We start from the raw sequence: 20,684 nt of genomic DNA, 5'->3' as shown, positions 1-20,684 counted from the left end.
TCAGCAGTGTTGACTACCTAACACTGATTTGGATGCATTACCTGCAAGCATTAGTCTGCCCCATGAGATCACTGACAAATTACAGACGTTTGAGAAATGTAATTCTCAGTGTTTTAAAATGTCATGGCAGAAAAGAGCCTCTTCTGTTTCTGGGCTGCCTTGGGTGTGACATTTCTGAGGTTGTCCACATCTAGTTTGGCAACTCACATGGTGATTGCTTATACTCCTGGGCTAGTTGCCAGTCTGGCAGGATAGAAAAGAATGACTTCCCTGTGGTGTAAGCACATAAATGGTATTTTTGTTTCAAACCAAACCCTCTATGGCTCTTCTCTGCTAGGCTCTCTGTCTTTGAATCTGTTACAGCCATGCAATGCTTAAAGGATTATACAGGCAAGAAAAGAAACAACATGGAAATCCAGCAGGGAGAAGGAAAACAACAAAGTAGGGTTAGACTGGGATAAAAGAGGTAAAATAAGAATGACAGAAAATGGTGACAGAGTAAGGGTATATAAAAGATATTAAAAGAGTAGAGATGAAACACCACATTTAAGATGGGAAAGAAGAGGGAAGATGGAAAAAGAATTAAGACAGGACATGACAAATAATGAGAGAGCAGAGGGTTTGTCTTAATGGGTAGATATGAAAAAAACAGGAAAATTGGCCTGAAAGGAAATGTAATGAAATTTCCAGATCACCAGAACATTTCTGTTGTTTAAGGAAGGGACTTGTTTGTTTTAGTAGGGACTTGTTTAGTTTTAGTTTGTTTTAGTTTTGTTCAGAACTGCTCTCAAAAAAAGTCCTACCAGCCAAGAGACATACTGGAAAAAAGTGATTGAGATACAGCCTCAATTGCAATGGAGAAGCCCTCACTTAATTTTCTAAAATAATACGTCATACACTTTAGAGTACATCAGATCACAGAAAGTGCCAGCAGATTCTCAGCAAAGAACAACATTGTCCTAAATGCTGGATAAACACCATCTTTCCCCCAAGGAGTTACAGGAATGCTGAAGTCCATTAAGGGCAGAGAGATCAATAAATGTAAGCAAATCAGCATCAGAGTAAGGAATAGCACTGAGGCTCAGAGTGTTCTGTTTACTGCCTTTCTAGCCATCCAATCAATCCCCTTTTAGACTTGCTCTTGATAACTTCAAATTGCTGCTCCTGAGTTTATCCACATTAAAATTACAACTATTACATATCACTGCTTCAGCTACCCTTACATGCCTGTCATACAGATTAGTGACAGCCCATAAAGTTAATAAGGACACCAGGTATTGACTGGGTGTTAAGTATGGTCGCCCCTGAATGGCGCCCAGCTCCCCTAAGCATCTCTCTTGTATCTCTGCTATAGGAATCTAGTGTGACTGATTCTCATACAGTGATGACTTCCCTCTCCAGTATGGGTTAGGTGCCTCTGAAAGCCTCCAGAAAGACATATTGAGGACTTGAGTTTACTCTTGACTTGAACTGAAGGATTTCAGTAGCTCCTGGCATCCAAAGTCTACATCTGTAAAAGCAAGTAATTTCATAAAAAACAGGTCTGTAGAGTGAAAAAAATGTGTCTGAAGATTCATGACCACACTATATGCTCTTGATGGCTCTCTCTCTGGATGAGGTCTGGTTGGTCCCAAGCAATGATCATCTTTTCTTTTTTGAAGCACAGCAGGTATGTCCCTAGAGGCCACTTTTCAGTTGAGTTTCATCTGAGAAGAGTCTGGCTGGTGCTGCCACCAGTCTTGGGCTGCCAAGAGGGGATGACAGGAAAGTTCCACTCAAAAGAACACTCCTGATCTGCACCAGAATGCCAGTGTACTCACAGACATCTCCGTTATTCAGGTACAGGCCTTTGGCTCCTAGTGTAGAATGACAAGCTCATTATGCCCTAAACTGGATGGAAAGATACCTGCTGCTTGTCTTAACCACAGTGCCAGCAAATCTTACCCGTGTGCGTTCTCCGGTGAGCCTTCAGGTGGGAGCTTTTTGTGTATACTTTGTTGCATCCCTCAAAGTCACACCGATGGATGCGCCGCTTCCTGGAGTCTGGAGACTCAGACCTCCTCTGACGCCTTGTGCTCTCAATACTGAATGGTGAAATTGAGCTGAAAAACAGAACAGAAGCAAAAAAATGAAGCAAGAGCATGGTGTATAGCCCAGGCCCCAAAAAAACCAGCTGTAACAGAAGTGACTGTGCTAGAAGTGACATAAAAAATGAATTATCTATTTCCCTTTCAACATTTTGACGCAATTAGTGCTTAAACTAGAGCATATTCTGCAATATGAAATAACTAAGTTTTGATTTAGAAGTGCTTATTGCCCAAAAAACCCCACCATGATCCTTGAAATACTGCTCCAATAATGAAGCAGCCTGACTTTATCTGAGCTCTATTTCTATTTGACGTGTGTTCAGGTCCAAGTTCACTGAACTGTTTTCTAAACAAGTTTATATATAGCCTCAATAACTTCTCTTTGACAAGTTTAAATAGATAAAAAGCCTGAAACCTTTTTTGAAAAAGTGTTTCCAGTACCCAGATCTGAACTATGGATCCTTGCATTAGGCCAAACACCTGTTGTTTGCTTGAATGCAAACTGCTAACAGATCCAGATCACCCTGCAGCAGCGATTTTTCCATTTTCTCATTAAACAGTTCTCAATCTATCACGTGCAAGCCAATGAAATTTGTTTTCTTTCAGGCCACTGATAAATGAAGTTTATTAGAACAGGGCCAGAGAACAATCCCCACAGAAACACATAAATGCTTATCAAAGATACTTCATTTACAGCAATATCCTATGGCCTATCAGTTACCCTAATTTTAAGCAATTAAAAATACAGCATTGAAGTAATGTTGCATGAGTTTCTAAGTACAGTGTGTGCTGGACCCATTACTTGAAAAAAGCCTTGCTACTGCAATGCATTTGGCTTGATTAGATAAATTATTATCAAGTTGGAAGGCCATGATTCAAACCCTCATTGACTGCCAGTAATCATACCACTCAGCCATAAATCATTATTAACTGATCATCCTATCAACCTCACTACGATTATATTGCACGGCAACCAGGATCACCCACAGCTACAGCAGCCTGTTTAGGTAAGCACTGGAACAACTCTGCCCTTCATCAGGTTTCTGGGGCTTCCCAGGTTTATTGACATTCAAAGTAAATGGGCTACAGACTCATTAGCCTGCTCTCTTAGACTCTTAAGATCAATCTGAAGGAGAAGCATGAACTTTTGGGAAGCTACAGGGTACTAAGGCAGGCATTTGAAAGGAGCACAGATGTTGATGCAACTGCTGGGGAGCACCTCAGTCAACACTGACCTGCAAGCTCCTGTCAGTGGAGCTCCTGCACAGCTGTAGCTGTCACTGCATACACAACTCCTAGAGCTTTCCAGAATTTGCTGAGGACTACTAATATGGGGTTAAAATATGGGGTTAAAAGTTTGCATAAAGCATCTCACACCATTAGCAAATTATTTCACTGATGTTCTAATTGTCTGCATATAAATCTCTAAGCCTTGAATGAGTGGTAGTCCAAATTACACAGTTTTATTTTTATTTTTGTTTAAATAATTTCACAGTATAATCCGAATTTGAAGCACTAATGGGGTAAAAAAAAAAGTACTTTCTTTCTGTAGTACTCTTTCTGCAGTACTCTTTTAACACATATTCATATTTTCCCTGCAGGCAAGAGATTCTCCAGATTAATTATTTTTGCCTGCAATATGACACATGTATACAGATGTGCAGAGAATTCCTGAAATGGAGACAGAAGTGGACAGAGAGACGTAGTAACAACATTAGCTGGCAAAAATTGTCCCCAAGAGAGTAAGAAACATTAGCACTTTAACTATATGACTGGAATACAGATATGTCTAGCTCTCACAGAAATGGCTTAGGAATTGCATTTAAGCATCTGAATCTCAGAACAAATAAAAGTCTTGGGTTAGACAATTCACTGAGAATGGTTTCACTGCTCCAGAAGGGTTTTTTCAAATATCCCACCAGCTGGGATATAAAAGCAAACTTGTAAATCAAATGGTAAAGGTCAACACTGAGCATACAAAATACATTGCTCAAAACTAGGAAATCCTGATATTTAAAAGTAAGTATTTGTGCATCTTTTTTTTTCTGCAAGCAACTTAGGAGCTGTCTTAAAACCCTATTTTGTAACATAGTGTTCAAATCCCGGATAGTACAGCTCATTTAAACAGGAGGATCAAGCTTAAAATGCTGGTGCAATTTCTAACCCTAAGACAAACTGAACCTTGAGAAGAGTCAGCACCTCATAAAAAGCTATTTGTCACATACGAGAAAGTGATCTCACTGTTGGGAACTGCTCTGTGCTTTCCCAGGTGTTTCTATAGAAGAGGATGGCACAGAGCAGTCCATGAAGGTGGCACACAATCAATGCTGCTGCTTTTTAACTGGATTGTTCCCTTTTTCTAGAAAGTGTAGGACCCTACTTATCCCACAAGATGGAAAATAATTGAGTAAGCCACAGAAGGGGATGAATATCATCACCATCCCCTGAGAGCTTCACAGTCATCACTTGCTCAGCACAGCAAGGAGAAAAGCTCTTGTCAGCTAGAACCAGCAAGTATCACCTCATGCCTTCCCTTCGCAGCCATGCAGCATAAATGACAAACTAACCAGCAGAGTTATGGCAAGTGAGAGCATATGTCCAAGGTGGTTTTCCTCTGCCACTTCAGCTCCTGTGCCATGGGGAAACCCCCAGTGCAGACATGTTCAATGGTGGAAAAGGAGACAGAATCCACCTAACACCACCAGCCTGGCTTTAGTCTTGCAAAAGCTGTGTAACTTTAAATGGGGATATCACCAAAAAAGCTAAAAAAAGCACAAAGTGCTTTTTTGAGTTTCCTCAGGTTAGTCCCTCTCACAGTAACTTCCAGATGATTTGCTGATGTTCTTTCCCTTTGCCATGCAAACAGTAAATGGACACGTTCTTCTTTCTCCAGCAATTTCTATAAAACACCCTCATCAACCAAATAGATAGAAGGAAAGTCCTCAAAACCACATTCTGTGCCTCCTGAAGGCCATAAGGGCTGTGCCAGCTGTCTCTGGTCAACACAGGGTTCCCAAAACTACTGTTTGATGTCACCATGGTAGACAAAGACTTTGAGATGGATGTGTCAGGGAATTGACGGGCATTTATTTTTTTTAACTAACTTACTTTTCCTTTTTGTTTAAAAATATATAAAATAAATAAAGAGAAAAAAACACTACAGAAAAGACTTCAATGCCTCTCTTTCCCCAGGCAAAACCCAAACAAACCATATACTAGCAAATTTAAGTGTCCCCCCAGAGACTGCACAGAGGGAAAACCTGGAAACCTATCATCAGCCAAGAGCTACCAGGGTACCCTGAGGAGGAGCTGCCAATTCTTCTGTTAATGGCCACAATCCCAGGCAGCCTTTAAGGTTCAAGGTGGACTTTTGCAGTAGGACTGATACCACACTTAACAGATCAGCAGGATGTATTAAATCACTGCTGAAGCATGCAGTTTGAAAGATAAATTAACAAAAAAAACTGGGTTCTGATGTGTCAGATTTATGTTTATTTATTTGCAGCTCGTTATTTCTAAAATCAGTGTAATTTCTCTGTTAGTGTAGAAATTGTTACATCTAATTGGAATCCTGGGATACCTCTGGCTGCCTCCATGAGCTGCTGCAACACCTGTAGTCAGTATGGTTGGTAAGGTGAAATGAATAAAACCAATGTGAGCATTTAGGGTGATTTATAAAAATTCAGCCATGTTACTTCCAGCTAGAAGTGAAAACATGCATCTTTGCAACTCACACATGGCCACGTTCTTGTCTCTCTGATACAAAGTCTGCAAAACATAACATCGACTAGGGCTTCACCACTAGATGGCCATGAAGTTCTGCTGAACGGGATTTGCACTGCATGAGATGTGGATTATAACAGCCTTGGCTGCAGGATTATTCTTCCTTTCCATGAATGCTGCCCATGACCTCCTCGGTGTTTTGTCTCTGTTCTGTGTGGACTGTGAATAGCCCTTGGCACCGGCAGTAACACTGTTAAAAACCACATGTAATGGGTTAATTTATACTGATCCTGTGTTTTCTGAGCAATATGCTGAGCAGAGCTGCCTGGGGAAGACAGTTTGTTTATTAAAGCCTCAAACTGTGTTCAGTCTCGTGACACACAAGTCCCTGCACGCTGGCTGCACAAGTGCTCAAGTGCGCTCACCCTGTGGCAAACACACAGGGTTACCTTTGGCCACCCAAGCACAAGCTCCTGGATGCTGCTGGCATCCCAGTGAGGTGGCCAAGGGCTGGCTGACATGGCCAGCAAGGAGCGAGGGACGTGCAGCAAGCCACGCTTCACTCCTTCCTCTACAAATCCAAACAGTGTCCCAGTGTTGCATCTTCATCCTTGTGATTACCATTTTTACTCCTCCTTGGCTTCTCCTCTATGAGCTCAGACTCTTTGGCAACGCATCCTGCCTTGGCACCAAAGTCCTCATGGACAAAACACATTGATCCGGGGCTAACAGGTCAAACCAGTTTGTACCCAACATCCCTGTCACCTTACCTAAGTCTCTCTTCTACAGCAATCATGATGCTTTATATTCCTCTCTAGCTGGCATTGTAGCTAATTGAGAGACTTGTGGCTGCACCCTAATAACAGTCCAGGACTGCTACAAGCAGATGCTCTCTTCCCCTTGGGGTGAGACCCAGGACGTATCAGCCATGTCCCCTCCTCTCTGGCTACTACAGGAAGAAAAACCAGATGGGGCTCACACCCATGCAGCATCTGCTCAGCCCGTGTAACACCAATTGTCGTCCTGCTTCTCAGCCCCTGGGCTCCGAGTAGAGGATTTGGCTAAGATGGCACATCAGGACAGTCCCACTCCAGCTGCTTTCTGTTGTGTTGGCACCAGTGCTTCCCTGATTTTGCAGCAAGCCAGTGCAGGACCCACAGTAACGAGAACAAATTCTGCCAAAAAAAAAATCGGAGAAGCTTTTGGTAGCTTGACTCCCTAAGTAGGAGAGTCTGCCAAGCACCTGCACTGACATATGGCAGAGGATGGGAACCTGTGGCCATGGGTTAGGGGAGTGTCATCACCCCTTTTAGTGGCAACCAGCTGTGATTACCACAGCTTCCATGTTAATTTAGAACATGTGTGAAGAAATCAAGAATGTGGACATAAGTGATCAACATCAGAAACATCTGGACAATCCAGCTTTTGTTCTGCAGAAAAGTTGCTTCCTGTAACATTTGAATATAAAACACACAGAAAAATAACCACATAAATAGATAAGCTGAAAACAAAAATTAGGAGGTATGACCATGTTGAATAACTATGAGCTGATGATGTGCTTTGGCAATACATGATAGAAGCAGTCATAGCCCACCCTCAGTTCAATTTTGGATATTCAGATATTTACAGGTTTTATGTTTTTAAGGGAAAAATATCTCACTATACAATATTCAAATATTCAAATAATGTATAAATTTAGGAATGTGAATCTTTACTTTATGAGACATGCAAAGGTTCTGGCTCAGCCTGTAAATTATGTAATTAAAAGTGCAGGCAAATTAAATAAAAGCAGAAAACTACAGTACTACATGCCTGTGTTCAGAGGGTAATGAGCAGTTTAAGAAAATCCTTGGATCTCTAGCATTTGTTCAGTGTTCAAAGGGAACCAGGGCTGCAGAAAGAACTATCACGGGTTTTGGCTGCTTAACATTTATAGAAACTAGAGCTGTTAAGTGACTAACTATAGACATAAATATTTTAAATCCCAGTTTTTGGATTCAGTGTGGGATGGCATGCCCTGGGCACATCGAACAGCAAGCGCACACACTCCCATGGCAGCTCTCACTCCTTTGGTTCTCAGGGAAGCTGCCCACCAAGAACCCTCAGAAGCAGGGGTAAGCACAGTCCCAACACCTTTGCTTGGCTCCTCTGGCACTTTTCTGAATGAACACACCCACAGCAGCACACCACTCATTCCTGGAGCTGATGTCACTCAAGACAAAGTATCTTCTATTAGTTAAGACCTTAAGTTTCACAGACATGTGAGTACAGACATGTGCTAACAGACATGTGAGTACTGTGCCTTTTTTGAAAAGCGGCATTTCCCAGATTCCAGCTCTCAATTACTTTATTTTGTAACAACTTTTCACATAATGTAATTTCATTTTCTGGTAGGCCATGTAATGCTACCATCCCACTCAGGATAGTGGTAACACTACACACTACACCGTGAAGAAATATGACATGGATTTTATTTATCATTACAGTTTATAAAACTCCTTCTAGTAGTCAGATGCCAAAATCCTAGTACATAAAACATCGTAGGTTTTTTGCTATAAAATGCTTAAATATCAGTGCTATCTCCTGATAAAAATATTCAAATATTTATTTATTTTTTAATTACAAAGTTGCTACTGTCCCCTGTTCATACACAGATGCACATGCATATATACACATGTATTTTTTCTCCTCTTTGATTCTTAGATTCTAATTAATGTTTCATGAAAGGCAAACAGCTGCCTTAGGAATATCAGACATTAGAACATATCAAGCAGTACTTAAGGCGATCATAAAAGGAAAATATGTGCTACTCCTTTATTAGCAGTAGTTACTTCAATCACTGTACTTTAAGGTGATGTTATACTCTAAATTATACTTTTTGTCAAGAAAGAAAGGAGGAATTTGACAGCACACACAAACAGCACACATATTAAATGGGAAAATTACATGGATAAACAAGACAGAGATACAAGATTATTTGAATACATCTGGTTCAGAAAGTGCTTGAGCTGGAGCTGGAGTGAAGCAGCCCAAGGAGCAGGTGGGTAGATGATAGCAGGAGCACAGAAGTTTTTCTGTTATGCTCTGATCTAGATGTCCACCACTGGCTGCTGCCAGAGGCAGTGCCCTGGTAAAGAGGATCCTCTGCTCCAGCTCCATGTGGCCATTCCCATCCATGCTGTTATATTCCTGACCTGGGCAGTCAGCAAACAAAACATCCTGCACATCTTTGACCATGACTTTATCTGCAGAATTTACTGTTGAGACGAGATAAAGGAACTTGAACTGCTTGAACTGCTGAGTTGCCTTGCAAAACCTGAGTGTGCCACAACATTGCTCTGGCTGGGGTGGAAGAGGAAGCACAACTACACATGGAATAATCTTCTGGCAAAAGTAAAGAACTTTGGGGCCTACTTAGAAAAGCACAAATGCAAACCATGGCACACCTTACCAAAACTATTCATCACTTCTGTTACCAGCTGCATTAAGCTGAGACACGAGACATTTGTTTGATTTTTCTGATCTATATTCGTGCTTTGGGATCCATGAATACTTTCCAGCACTTAGGATTTGGTATTCTGAGGTGCAGTCCATCTCCACAGTGGGCTGAGACCCAAATACACTCCCTATTCTCCTCTTTCATGCTGCTCCTCTCTTCTGGCTTTCTAAGGAAAGGAAGTTGGCCAGAAAGCATCTCTGACATGCTCCAGCACACCCCTCAGATCTGGTGACTGGAGGACTGTAAAGCACTTCTGACAGAGAAAATCCACAAACTGAATCTATGATGAACTCTGAAATGTCACAGGAAAAAACCCTACCAAAACTTTTCCATCTATTTTACCCTTATTAACCAACAAAGTTTTATCCTAGAGAGCTACTGTGTGAAAAAGCAAAGGAATTACATGCTAACTACCTTGCACCTAGACATTGTCTACATTATTAAAATGATTCTTCCTGGATTTGAGAAAGATCATGGCTGTATGACAACTTGCACTACCACATCCAGCAGTAGCAACTCCCAGCAACAGCAGCTCTCACACCAGCCCTACTGAATTACTGAGATGCTCCTTAACAAGGATGAATTTCATGTTTCTCCTAACATGCCAGAGCATACAGAGTTTGTTTCTACCTGCAAAGGTTTTAGAAACATTTGACAGGAAGGCTATTATGTTTTTCACACAGAATCAACATCTTCAGTAATATTAAACATAATTCTGTTTCAGTGCTCTGCCTTTCCCTTGGTTTGGACAGATGGACTCATATTAAATGAGACACTTGTCCTTAGATTTTGTCAGAGATTCTGAGGGGACACGTGACAGCAGTTTGCTTATGTTTAGAAATATTTTTTCTAACATGTGCAGGATGTACAGCTGCAATATTGACCCTTCCAGTTCATCAAGATGTCTGAACAGAGTACAAAGACTGCACTGGATGTTGAAGCCCATGTTAAAACCTCTTTTTTTTAACATGGTGTATTATCATGGAATAAAGACTAACAGAAAAACTCATCTGTGGAGGGAACTATAAATTTTCTGCTCAGCAAAGTTCTTCAGAGGTAGACCAAGATGTTCACAGTCTTGTCTTAGGATGAAAATGTTTGAAGACAGAAAAACGAACCAGCAACAGTTTTTCTGGCCAATGAGTTCCAGTGCTCAGCCACACTCATATTCTAAAGAGAGTTTCTAATGAATGCTTGTTTTTTCTAAATAGTTCCTACAAGATGTTTATATTCATGAACACATGTATCTACACATTATTATGAAAGACTACTAAGTGACCATGAGCTAACATAAACCTTCACTTCTCTTAGAAAAACCTCCAAAATTAGCTTACTTTGCTTTAGCCTGATGTTTTTTTCTCAACAGGAGTGAAAATTAATGAAAAAAAGGAAACCTCAAGCAGTGGGGAAACGTATTTTCACAATGAACTTGCAAGTGGACTTAAGTGCATTGGTAAGGGTCTGTTCTTTGGATCTGAAGACAAAGCATTGTATATGTTCCTGAAAGCAGGAAGAATTCCTGAAATCCTGTATGCCACACATTTCATGCATGCTAGTTCAGGCCTGGGAGCTGAACCTGGTCCAGTAGAGAAAAACCATCTTATTTTGTCCCCTCTTCCAGAGGTGGCAGAACAGCAGTGATCATTCACAGGATCTCCAGCCACACTAACTCTCCCTCCAGACACAGACTGCATCAATGCCGAGTCTGTTCTTTCTTTCTTGTTTCCTTCTAAACAGAACAGAAAATTGGGTAACTGAGCACCTACAACTCAGGTCTGAGAACACAGGACCCTGCTTTTTACCTCTCTGTTTCTGATTCATACTGCTTCTTCACATTTTTCTGGCAACATCTATTGCAAACAAGCCTTATCAACACTGTAATCTCAGCAGAAAATTATTTAAAAAGGGAAATAAAATCGACTCCGTTGCAGACACGGGATGAGCTGCAATGTTCTTCGTGGAAATAACATAAGTATGTACATATATTCATGTCTTTCACCTTTGTTCTGGTTATTTGTTCAAAGAGCACAGACCCTCCACTTGCTAGTGCAGGATTCCCTGAATGTTCTACCTTGCTCTCCAGATTTCACATTCTTCTACTATCTCTATTTCTGACTCTTCACACTGTACAACACAGTAGTCAGTCTCAGTGATTGAACAATGATGACTCTTGCCTGTGCATCCACCTCCTCTTATTGGTCAGAGTAACAAATGTAGTGGTGATTAAAAATTCTCTGTTCTGTATCCTTAGCTGACAAAATTGCCACTAACATCTTGCCAAGTCAGTGATATTAAATGAGGACATTGTTTCCATTGGGACTGAAGCTCATGTGAATGACCTTTACTTTCTTCCTGTTCAGAAGGGTTATTACTGATAAGTTAAATATTTGATTACCCTAGATACCTATGTGAAATGCAATTATGGGTGGTCATCTGTCATACTCTGTGTCATCAAGCAGATTTTGTTAACTACTAAATGGTTGACTACACTGAAGTGTACATTTTGGTGTTTATATACATATTTATGTAAAGACAGCCTGCCCCAACAGAAAGCCATCTCGGAATACCATTTTTTTTATTCCCCACAGCCCTTTACAAGCTCCTGTGTAAGAGTATATATTGCCAAGTATTCATTTATAACTGAGATAATGTAACTATCATACCTATTTGGTCCATCTAGGAGAAAAGGGACTAAATAATTTAATTGATTTGGGGGACAAAAAAGTTACTGAGTGCAAGATTACAGTTCAGGGATTTGGGTTTCTCTTCCTAAGATACTTTCTAATCAATATCTTCTGAGATTTATAGTTTTGCTTACTTTGTTCTTGCAGAGCACCCTCTCTTACTGAAAGGAATTTTTAATTAAAGAACAAAAGAAAAACAACCTATAAATCCAAACTGTACCAATCAAGGGCTCCACAGATTGTGTTTCTAAGCATTTTTATTAACAAGGAACCCTGATGTATTTATTTTATACAAGAAATCAGCTATTCTGTTCAATATGCTACCTTCCACCTGGCCTTACAGCCACGCATATCAATGATGCATTCCTTCATTTGGATTATGAGATCCTTGCCACATCTTCACGGCTGTTTTGTGTTCACACAACAAAGCAGAGTGAGGTCCCAGTACATGAACAGAGTACTAATACATTACTGGAATATGAAGAAAACCCACTACCTCTCCTTGCATCTGTGGTTTTCTACACCTATTTATAGCAACAGTCTCACCTGAAGCAATGTTCTGGGTTCACCAGGCCCAGCCTCTCATAGTACTTTCCCAAGGACTGCCACTTCTTTTCTCTTCCTTAATTTCTCCCCTCTTCCCCCAGACTTGCTACCTATTCCCCACTTGGAAATTGTCTCTCTAGAGAATCACAGGGCCAGGTTTGGTCACTGAGTGTCAGAGTTTACAGAGGTAGAAATTGACATAGCTGAAGTTTCTGTATTTGCTAGTATTTGGAAGATTTCTGGTGACTTCATCTGCACCCTGGATGGAAAGTGCTCCTGAAAGCTGCAGAAACCACTCAGACATACAACTTCCGAGAAAGGGGAACTCATGACTACCAACTATGAGCTGCAAGAGTTACTGCATCTTTTTACTGGCCTTGCAGAGATGTTGCATCATGTGGACAACATTCCTTTTCTTCTATTATTAAAATCAACCCAATTTCCATCCAGTGAATAGGCAAGTCTGTGGTAAGTAGAGGTTTTCCACTTGTAATTAATTATGCAGCACAACACTAATATACTTTTCACACATATCAAAACGCCAAATTTCAACAATTCCTTGTTTATCATTATTACACCAGGTCACCAGCCACAATGACATCCAGCTTGGACACAGGCCTCATAAGGTCTGGCAAAGTTCCCATTCTCTTCAGTGGAGTTAAACATGAGATTTCCCAATAGGAGGAAACCAGAGTATTGTTTTCATGAACTGGTCCTCTTAGCACTTTCTCACCAAGCCAGAACTGCATATAGACTCTCGAGTCTCATGAGCAAGGCAAGGTTTGATTAAGATAAAAATTTCTTCTGTAAGCAGGCGTATGACCATAGTTTACATTTTCTACTATGAAACACATCTATAACACATCTGCTTGTCACAGAAATTGTTCCAGTTGGACTCAGAGTACAAAGTCTATTTTTCCTGATAAATACACCATAACAATTTTCCAAGTGCCTTGGTTAGGCTGGTAGGAGAGAAACTTCATTCCCCTGGGCTTCACTGGGCCAAAGTGACTTCATGAGCTTGCTCTCATGGTCAGCCACTTGAAAAACTAGGTGGCCCTCACTGTGGCTATTCCCTGGTCTGGGAAAACTACAAGTATCTTTAGGGTGATAACACTCTTCTTTAGAAAGGCAAGAACAAAATACTGATGGCTTTTTGCCATCAAAATAAAGCTCAAGATTTTACTCCACACATGCTCCAACTCTGCTAAAGCAAAAACTGAACTGAGGACTTGGATGTTTATATTCACTATTACTTTGTATGTGAATTTTTGCGGGGATTTAAACTGGGTAAGATTTAAATGAAGTTGCCTCTTCAGGTTTTTTGAAATGTAACATAATGCATTCTGCTGGCAAGGAATGCTTCCCTACTGGTAAAAGGGCATATGTTTCTCCTTGGGATGTCAAGTATATAATTATTTGAGAGAAATTATTCTGCTATTTTCAACAGACATTTCATGTTCTGTTTAGGAAAGGATAAAAACATACAAAGTTGAACAAGCTTTGCAACTGTCAGATTTTTTTTACCTGGCCCTTCCCTATACACTAGCAACAGGGAAAAAATTCCGTATTTGCAGGCTTTATGAAAGCAGTTTTATTTCACTTCATCCCACAAGAATTAGTTAGGTTAATCACTTGGTAACAATGCTGCCCAACAAAAGAAAGAGAATTCATAGTCATACAGTACAGCAATTAAATTAACATTTTCTAACAGGAGATTAAATGGCCACCCTTTTTCAGGTCAGCAAACTTTTTCCTTTGATTTGAAATTGTCTCAGGGACGAGGGAAGGAACCAATTTTCCATCTATGCAGAAAAATCATCCTGTCACCAGCAGAATTTCTTGCAGACACCTTAGTAATGGAGATCAAACATCCTTCACCCACATGATGTTCCTTATCCTATTTAGTGCTAGATAATATTTCCATGGCCTTGTTATCAAACACTTGATGTATTTATTATTTACACTACCATCATTATAATTTACTTTCACCCTTGGAAGCACACTCACATTACAAAGGGAACCTTGCAAAGAAGCAAAGGGAATCTGCTCTCTTGGAGGCTGTCATATCCCTCCCAACTGCATCTCCTACAATGCTGAGAATCAAGGGAAGGAAGCAATGGGACACTCCATTCACCTTGCTAATTTATGCATGCTGCTCATTAGCGCAGGTCCATAGATCTGAGTGGCTGGAAGACAGTGCTCTGAATTTCAAGTATCTTAACTGTACCAGTCAGCAGCACTGGTCTGGGACCCAGTGGTCCCTTGCTTGCCACAGGTGTCCTGCATATATTAGCTCAAAGCCAGTTGTGCTGACCAGGATGCAATTCATTCATCTCTGGAATTCCTATTACTTCCCTGAAAACATTTATTCTCCCAAATCTTCACCAACAGGATATTTGGCTTAATAACTTAAATCCACATCAGGACTCATTTAGTTCTACTTTTTAAATTTCCATTTTTGAGAAAAAAACAACAAGAAAATCGCCACATCCACTTCTAGGTATTTTCCTTTTCCTAATCTGTTAAAATCTCTGCCTGTTTACTATATGAGATTTTACAAACAGTCACTAAATAAAGCATCAGCTAGTGCTGCCAATATAGTAATTAAGAACAACTAGTGTGCTTACACTCAAGCTTTTATGGGAGAAATCGGAGTCTGTTAAAATCTAGCAAAACTCAACTCTGCACATATGTTGTTTTGCTTTGTTTTGTTAAATGGGATGGAACATACCAGAACTTTAAAGATCAAAAAACACCCATAATTTCCTAAAACATTTGGAGCCTTCACATGCAGTAAAAAGGGATAATTATCAAAGCATTTTGCTGTCACAATTGTTCATTTGGAAGAGGCACAGGAAAAAAACAACCAAATCCAAATCCAAATCTCCCAGCACAACAGAATGGCATCGCTGTAACTGCAGTAAATAAGAGAAAGTGTTAGACAGATGGAGGGGAGCATCACAGTGGCATTCAGCACACCATCAGATAAGACAACAATGGCCACCACAAGCAACTGAAGCCAGACATGTCACCCTGCCAATGGGGTCCCCATACCCCGTGTGCCCCACGGAGCCACTTCCACACTGGGCAGGTGGCCCTGCTGATACTGCCTCGGACATGAGGGTGCCTGCTCAAGGCACCTTGTGACACCCACTCAGAGGCGAGGAAACATATTCCAAGGGGCAGAAAGAGCAGGGCTCTGCCTTTGCACCCCACTTCTCATTTCTTTGCCTCATTACATACTTTTCTCCTATACATAAGGGATGGAGCAAGGAGGACTGTTGCTGCAGACTGAAGTAGAGTTTGACACAAGACCACAGTGTGGACACACGGCAATGTGCTAAGCTTTTTTTTTTCAGGAATACTGTTTTTGAGAAGCCATCCACTTCACTTACATCCCTAAATCCTATTTGGAAGCTCTCATTTCCAAGGCCACCTTCTCCCCCTTTGCCTGGGTAGGAAAGTGGAAGTCTGTAATGAATTTCATATTAGCTGTAACAGCAACCACAAAATCCATTTCTTATTTACATCTCACACTTGGCCACTCAAATGCAACCGTATGAGTTACACATACATAGGTAGTCTTTCATACTGATAGAATGGATTTTTTAATAGTAATAATGTTAATTGTGACCTAGAAGAACCTTATGGCACAATAAAGTCCCTCTCCTGCCATGCACTCGCCCCACAGCAGGCACAAAATGAAGCCGTAGCACTTCTGCCAATGTATTTGCTCCAGGTAGTGTTAAACAGCTTTGTTCCCTGGCTAGTTATTTCTTGCTCTTGTTAGGGTCTTTTCTACAAAAACAAGCTGTCTGAATTTCAGTATATTTTATACTCAGTAAATGATAGTAATTTTCATAATATCTTTAAGCTTTTCAGTGGCTGGTGGCCTGGCAGGTGGACCTTCTGCACCTTTTTGTACTAGAAGCCTTATAGAAAAGGCAGGCAGGGAAGGGGTATGAAAAAACCACAGAATATCAGCCAAATGAGTGGTGCATAGGGCACTGCTCTCTGATTCACACCAGGATGGTAAATCCTACTGTCTTGTTTCTGTGACAAAAAATTGAGCAGTAACAAAAAATTGTCCAGTGCTCATCTGGTTTTATGACAGGGTGCTTTTATTTCAGCCTCTCAAGTTCAAAGAGCAGAGATGTGGTTTACACAGATGTCCCATGAGTGAGGTTGTATTTCTGAAGGGCTGAAGTCTAACCCTACCCATCTGAAAGCACTGCATTTAAAAGCTAATTGTATTTTGAAAGACAACTCTGTTATGAAGTCTCACATTATTTCAGTGCCCATCTTACTCAACAATACCCTTTGAAAGTAAAGACAAGTTAAATGCACAGGTTCTCATTAAAGCAGTGTGTTAAGTTTTAATAGAGTGAAGATAGGGAAAGGAATAAAAGATGGCTTGGAGCCCCCGAACACTACTTGTGATTTTTCCTAGGTACTCTTAGTCATGCTCTGTATCATTTTTGTGGGGGCAATTGTGGGCATATTACCCCTACCTCCTCTAACTCTTCCTCCTGCCACCACAGGATCAGAGTGGTATAATCTTTTTGGGACTGGACTGAATCACGCTGTATGAATGTACATGTTCTCCAGGCAGAAGAGCAAATGTTAGCACTAAACACAACCAGCAAAGGGTTACTTTCTGATCTTTTCTACTACTCACCTGGAAGTAGGTAGTAGAAAAGATCAGAAAGTAACCTGTCCTCATTTCTGACTGGGCTGTAAGCCAGAAATGCTACTTACTGTTTGTAATGATTGAAGTGAGTGTTTTATCCTTCAAGTAGGTGCACATTTTAGGTGAATGTGGTTAGGAGAAATCCTTACTGACACTAATATGGTGACGATGCCTATGGTGCTACTTCATGCTTTTCTATCACATACACATCACCAGAGAAAATGCAATCCAAATACTGGCATCGGATTTCTAAAAGATCCTTAGGAAAATGTCCTTAGGAAAAGGTTTTCTTTTTCTAAAGTAATGATTAAAAAAAATAATTGAATACAACAGTGGTGTGACCAGACTGCTTCTGCTCTGCTGGCAAACCTGCCAGAAACTACAGGCTCCTGACTCTGACACGAAAGAGCCATTATGGACCAAATATTCAAAGGAACTCAAAGCTACAACCTCATGTTCTGGCAGAAGTCCCTGAAAAAGGTGGTGCTGTGATTTATGTGCCATTAATGTTGTTTTCAAGACATTCACTGAACTGAAGAAGCACCATTAGAATACATCAAGCACACATCAAAACCCATCTAAATCAACAGTGGTTGAAAATACATCATGTGCTTGACATACATTAATTTACACTTCATATTTTATTTGACATTTCAAGGACAGTAGTGCCTATTTAAACAGAAAGACAGTAATAAAAATATTTTTTTACTTGAGCTAACAAAAATCTAACAGAGCATCTTGATGAAGAACTTCTCGTTGAATATCAGAAATAAAAAAGAATTGAAACAGTAAAATCTCCAATTACTCAGATTATGAAACACAGAAGATAACTCTACTAAGACATCATTATCTTGAGGGAAAATTCTGGTCACACTGGCTAACAACCTCCTACTGATTGCCATGGAGCCATGATTTAAGCCATGCCTCTCCACTCCCTTTGCAGCTCTGCCTGGCTGTAGGTCTACAGCTAAAACTGTCAGGACTATCAGCATGACGACTGATACAGAAACATGGATTAACATGACGGGAGTACAGGGAGCGGCGCAGACAGCATGGGTCATGCTCCTTTTCCTACCACAGACAGGACATTGCAAAGTAGCAGAATTTTGAATCACATATGCTTCACCTGACACCTCAGCCTCTCTCCTGAAGGCAGCTGCACAGGTACATCACCTGTAATAACAAAAGTTCTACAGGACATCTTGACAGAAGAAAGGGGGATGCGATATCAACCATCCAAGGAGCAGCAGCCACATATGCTACTCTTTACAACAGGACTAGGAGATTCCCTCAAATTTAACACCCAGCAAATTGAGAGCTCACTGTCATACTTTCTTCTTTCCCACTTATAAAAGATCACTCACAAAAGATCTTTATATTCTTTTGCTTCTTTTAAATAACTTAAAGGGGTTTTTTTCCACCATATGTTGTGATGTAAAAGTAAGGTGCTGACAGTTTTTAAATTGAGGACTAAACTGACTAAATTAATCTGCTGTTACTGCTTTCACCTAATGTGTGTACAGTCTTAATTGATTATTTCTTGTTCCATCTTCTCTCAATTTCCAAGACATGAGGTTGCACTGCCCTGAACTGCTGTTCAGGCAAGCCAAATGTATTTAAGTCTTTTACTCTGCCCTCTCAGCTATACCCTCCAGCAATCTAAGCAGTTCGCTGCTTCTTTTATTCAGTTTGCTGCTTCTCTCAGGTTTTATTTGGATTTGTACATGTACTGAATGCAGCACCCTTCCTGAAATAACGCCATCTTCTCACTGAATGCAGGACAGGAGCATTTGCAGGACGAGACCCACATGCTGGATGTGTAATGTGACGATATTATGTTGTGTGGATGCCATGTAGGAAAAGCCATGGTAAATGAGGATGGGTGGCCAGCATAAAGAGTGAAGAAAGCATGCAGAAACCTAAAACCCCAGTAAATACCTGCTGTGATGTATTCTTCCCCTCCATTTTTTTTCTCTTGTAAACTCTTACTTCAAATAATGCAATGAATTTATTAATGAATAAATACAAACAAACTAATTTACCTTTTTTATTTTTTTTTTTTTGGACTAAGGTTTTGCTCATATATTCTGAGATGTCTGTACCCAAGTAGGAAAGTAAACAGAAATTTCGGGTTAGTGTGGAAGTTTATTAAACCAGAAGCATGAAAAGGAGATTGAGAAGGTGGCAATCATGTTAGACCAGCAAGCAGAGAATTTTAATCCCCCCTCAACCCTCAAAAAGTTTTTGGTGACGCTTTTTAATTGCAGCAACTACAAAGAAAAATAGTATGAGTAATGTGTCATGTATCTAATTCTCCTTTCAGAGCTGTGGAGAATTGAGCAAGGTAGAGAAAGATACAGTGCCAGAGTTTCATTTTAGGCTTCAGAATTAAATACAGAGATCAAGTAGTTCAAAGGACATGAAAGAAAAAAGACTTGATGTACTTTGTGAATCTAACTCCTTCTTAATAGCTGTGTCTACGCTGCCATAACAAGACAAGAGCACACTGGAGGAAAATGGAAAAAGATGAAACTACTAACGAATGTGAAGTCATTTTCAAGACTCAGAATAGGATAATTCAAAGAACTGAGAACAAAAAGTAAGAGTAACACTATAAAGTGATTTTTGACAGCCCTCTTTTTAGAAAGTGGCTGAACAGAATTATCAAATTATGTGAAAGGCCTGATCCTAAGCTGAACTTCCATGAAAATAGAATCATATTCCTTTCTGTTCGTAGGTCAAAGAAATGCTGCCAGCACCAAAGGAAAGGAGAAAGAGCACTTTCTGATTTTAAATTAGGGAGTGCTCCATGTATAGACACAAGTGCCTCTATGTATCTAGCTAAAATGTGATCCGTCAGCACAGAGTGTCTTTACACATTTAATTGACTAAAACTGAGAGGTCAAAGTCTATATAGCTGAAAATTAAAAGAATATTGAATTACTCAAGTGAAAAGGAGGCTAACTGAAACACAGAGAATGGAAATATGCAAACTTACTCAAAATGCTTTTTCTAATTAACAGTTATATCAAGGCTCTGAAGTAGGATGCACCAGAGATTGAAAGACATAATGATCCTGCAATGCCAATAGGTATCTATTCTGAAAGCACACACAGAACCAAATGCTAAGACACGGTATTTCAAGCCTGTATATGCTGTACTAAGCCCAGTTCTGCTCTACCTGATGTCTGCCCTCTTTCCCCTGGCCCCATCTACAACCCACCAAGGAGAATGAGGCCATTCCACCACCCTGCAAGCTATACATTGTAGGGATGGGCCATTCTCCTACATTAAAGTCAGGGCAGTCTGCTTGAAATGCCATCCTTCTACTCCTACACACATGCAATGAGATCCATCACTTCAGGAACTGGATGGAATGTGCTGCTTTATGCAATGGCTGTGCTATGAGGCAGCTTGCTTCCCAGTCCTTATGAAAACATGACTTTCTGCTT

General features: G+C 40.4%; 1 protein-coding gene across 20 annotated transcripts in view; it reads right to left on the bottom strand.

The window, feature by feature from the left end:
* KLF12 (KLF transcription factor 12) overlaps nucleotides 1-20,684 on the bottom strand; it is a 235,085-nt gene that overhangs the window by 22,695 nt on the left and 191,706 nt on the right. For all 20 annotated transcript variants that reach the window (XM_077781368.2, XM_085556264.1, XM_085556290.1 and 17 more), the window contains one exon: nucleotides 1,945-2,102. In XM_077781368.2, the coding sequence (XP_077637494.1) occupies nucleotides 1,945-2,102 (158 nt within the window). The remainder of the gene's footprint in view (nucleotides 1-1,944; nucleotides 2,103-20,684) is intronic.

Source organism: Lonchura striata, chromosome 1, assembly GCF_050655825.1.
Source record: "Lonchura striata isolate lonStrDom1 chromosome 1, ASM5065582v1, whole genome shotgun sequence".
NCBI classification, from domain to species: Eukaryota; Metazoa; Chordata; class Aves; order Passeriformes; family Estrildidae; genus Lonchura; species Lonchura striata.
The sequence above is the reverse complement of the archived record's forward strand: the minus strand, read 5'-3'. Positions and strand labels throughout refer to the sequence as shown.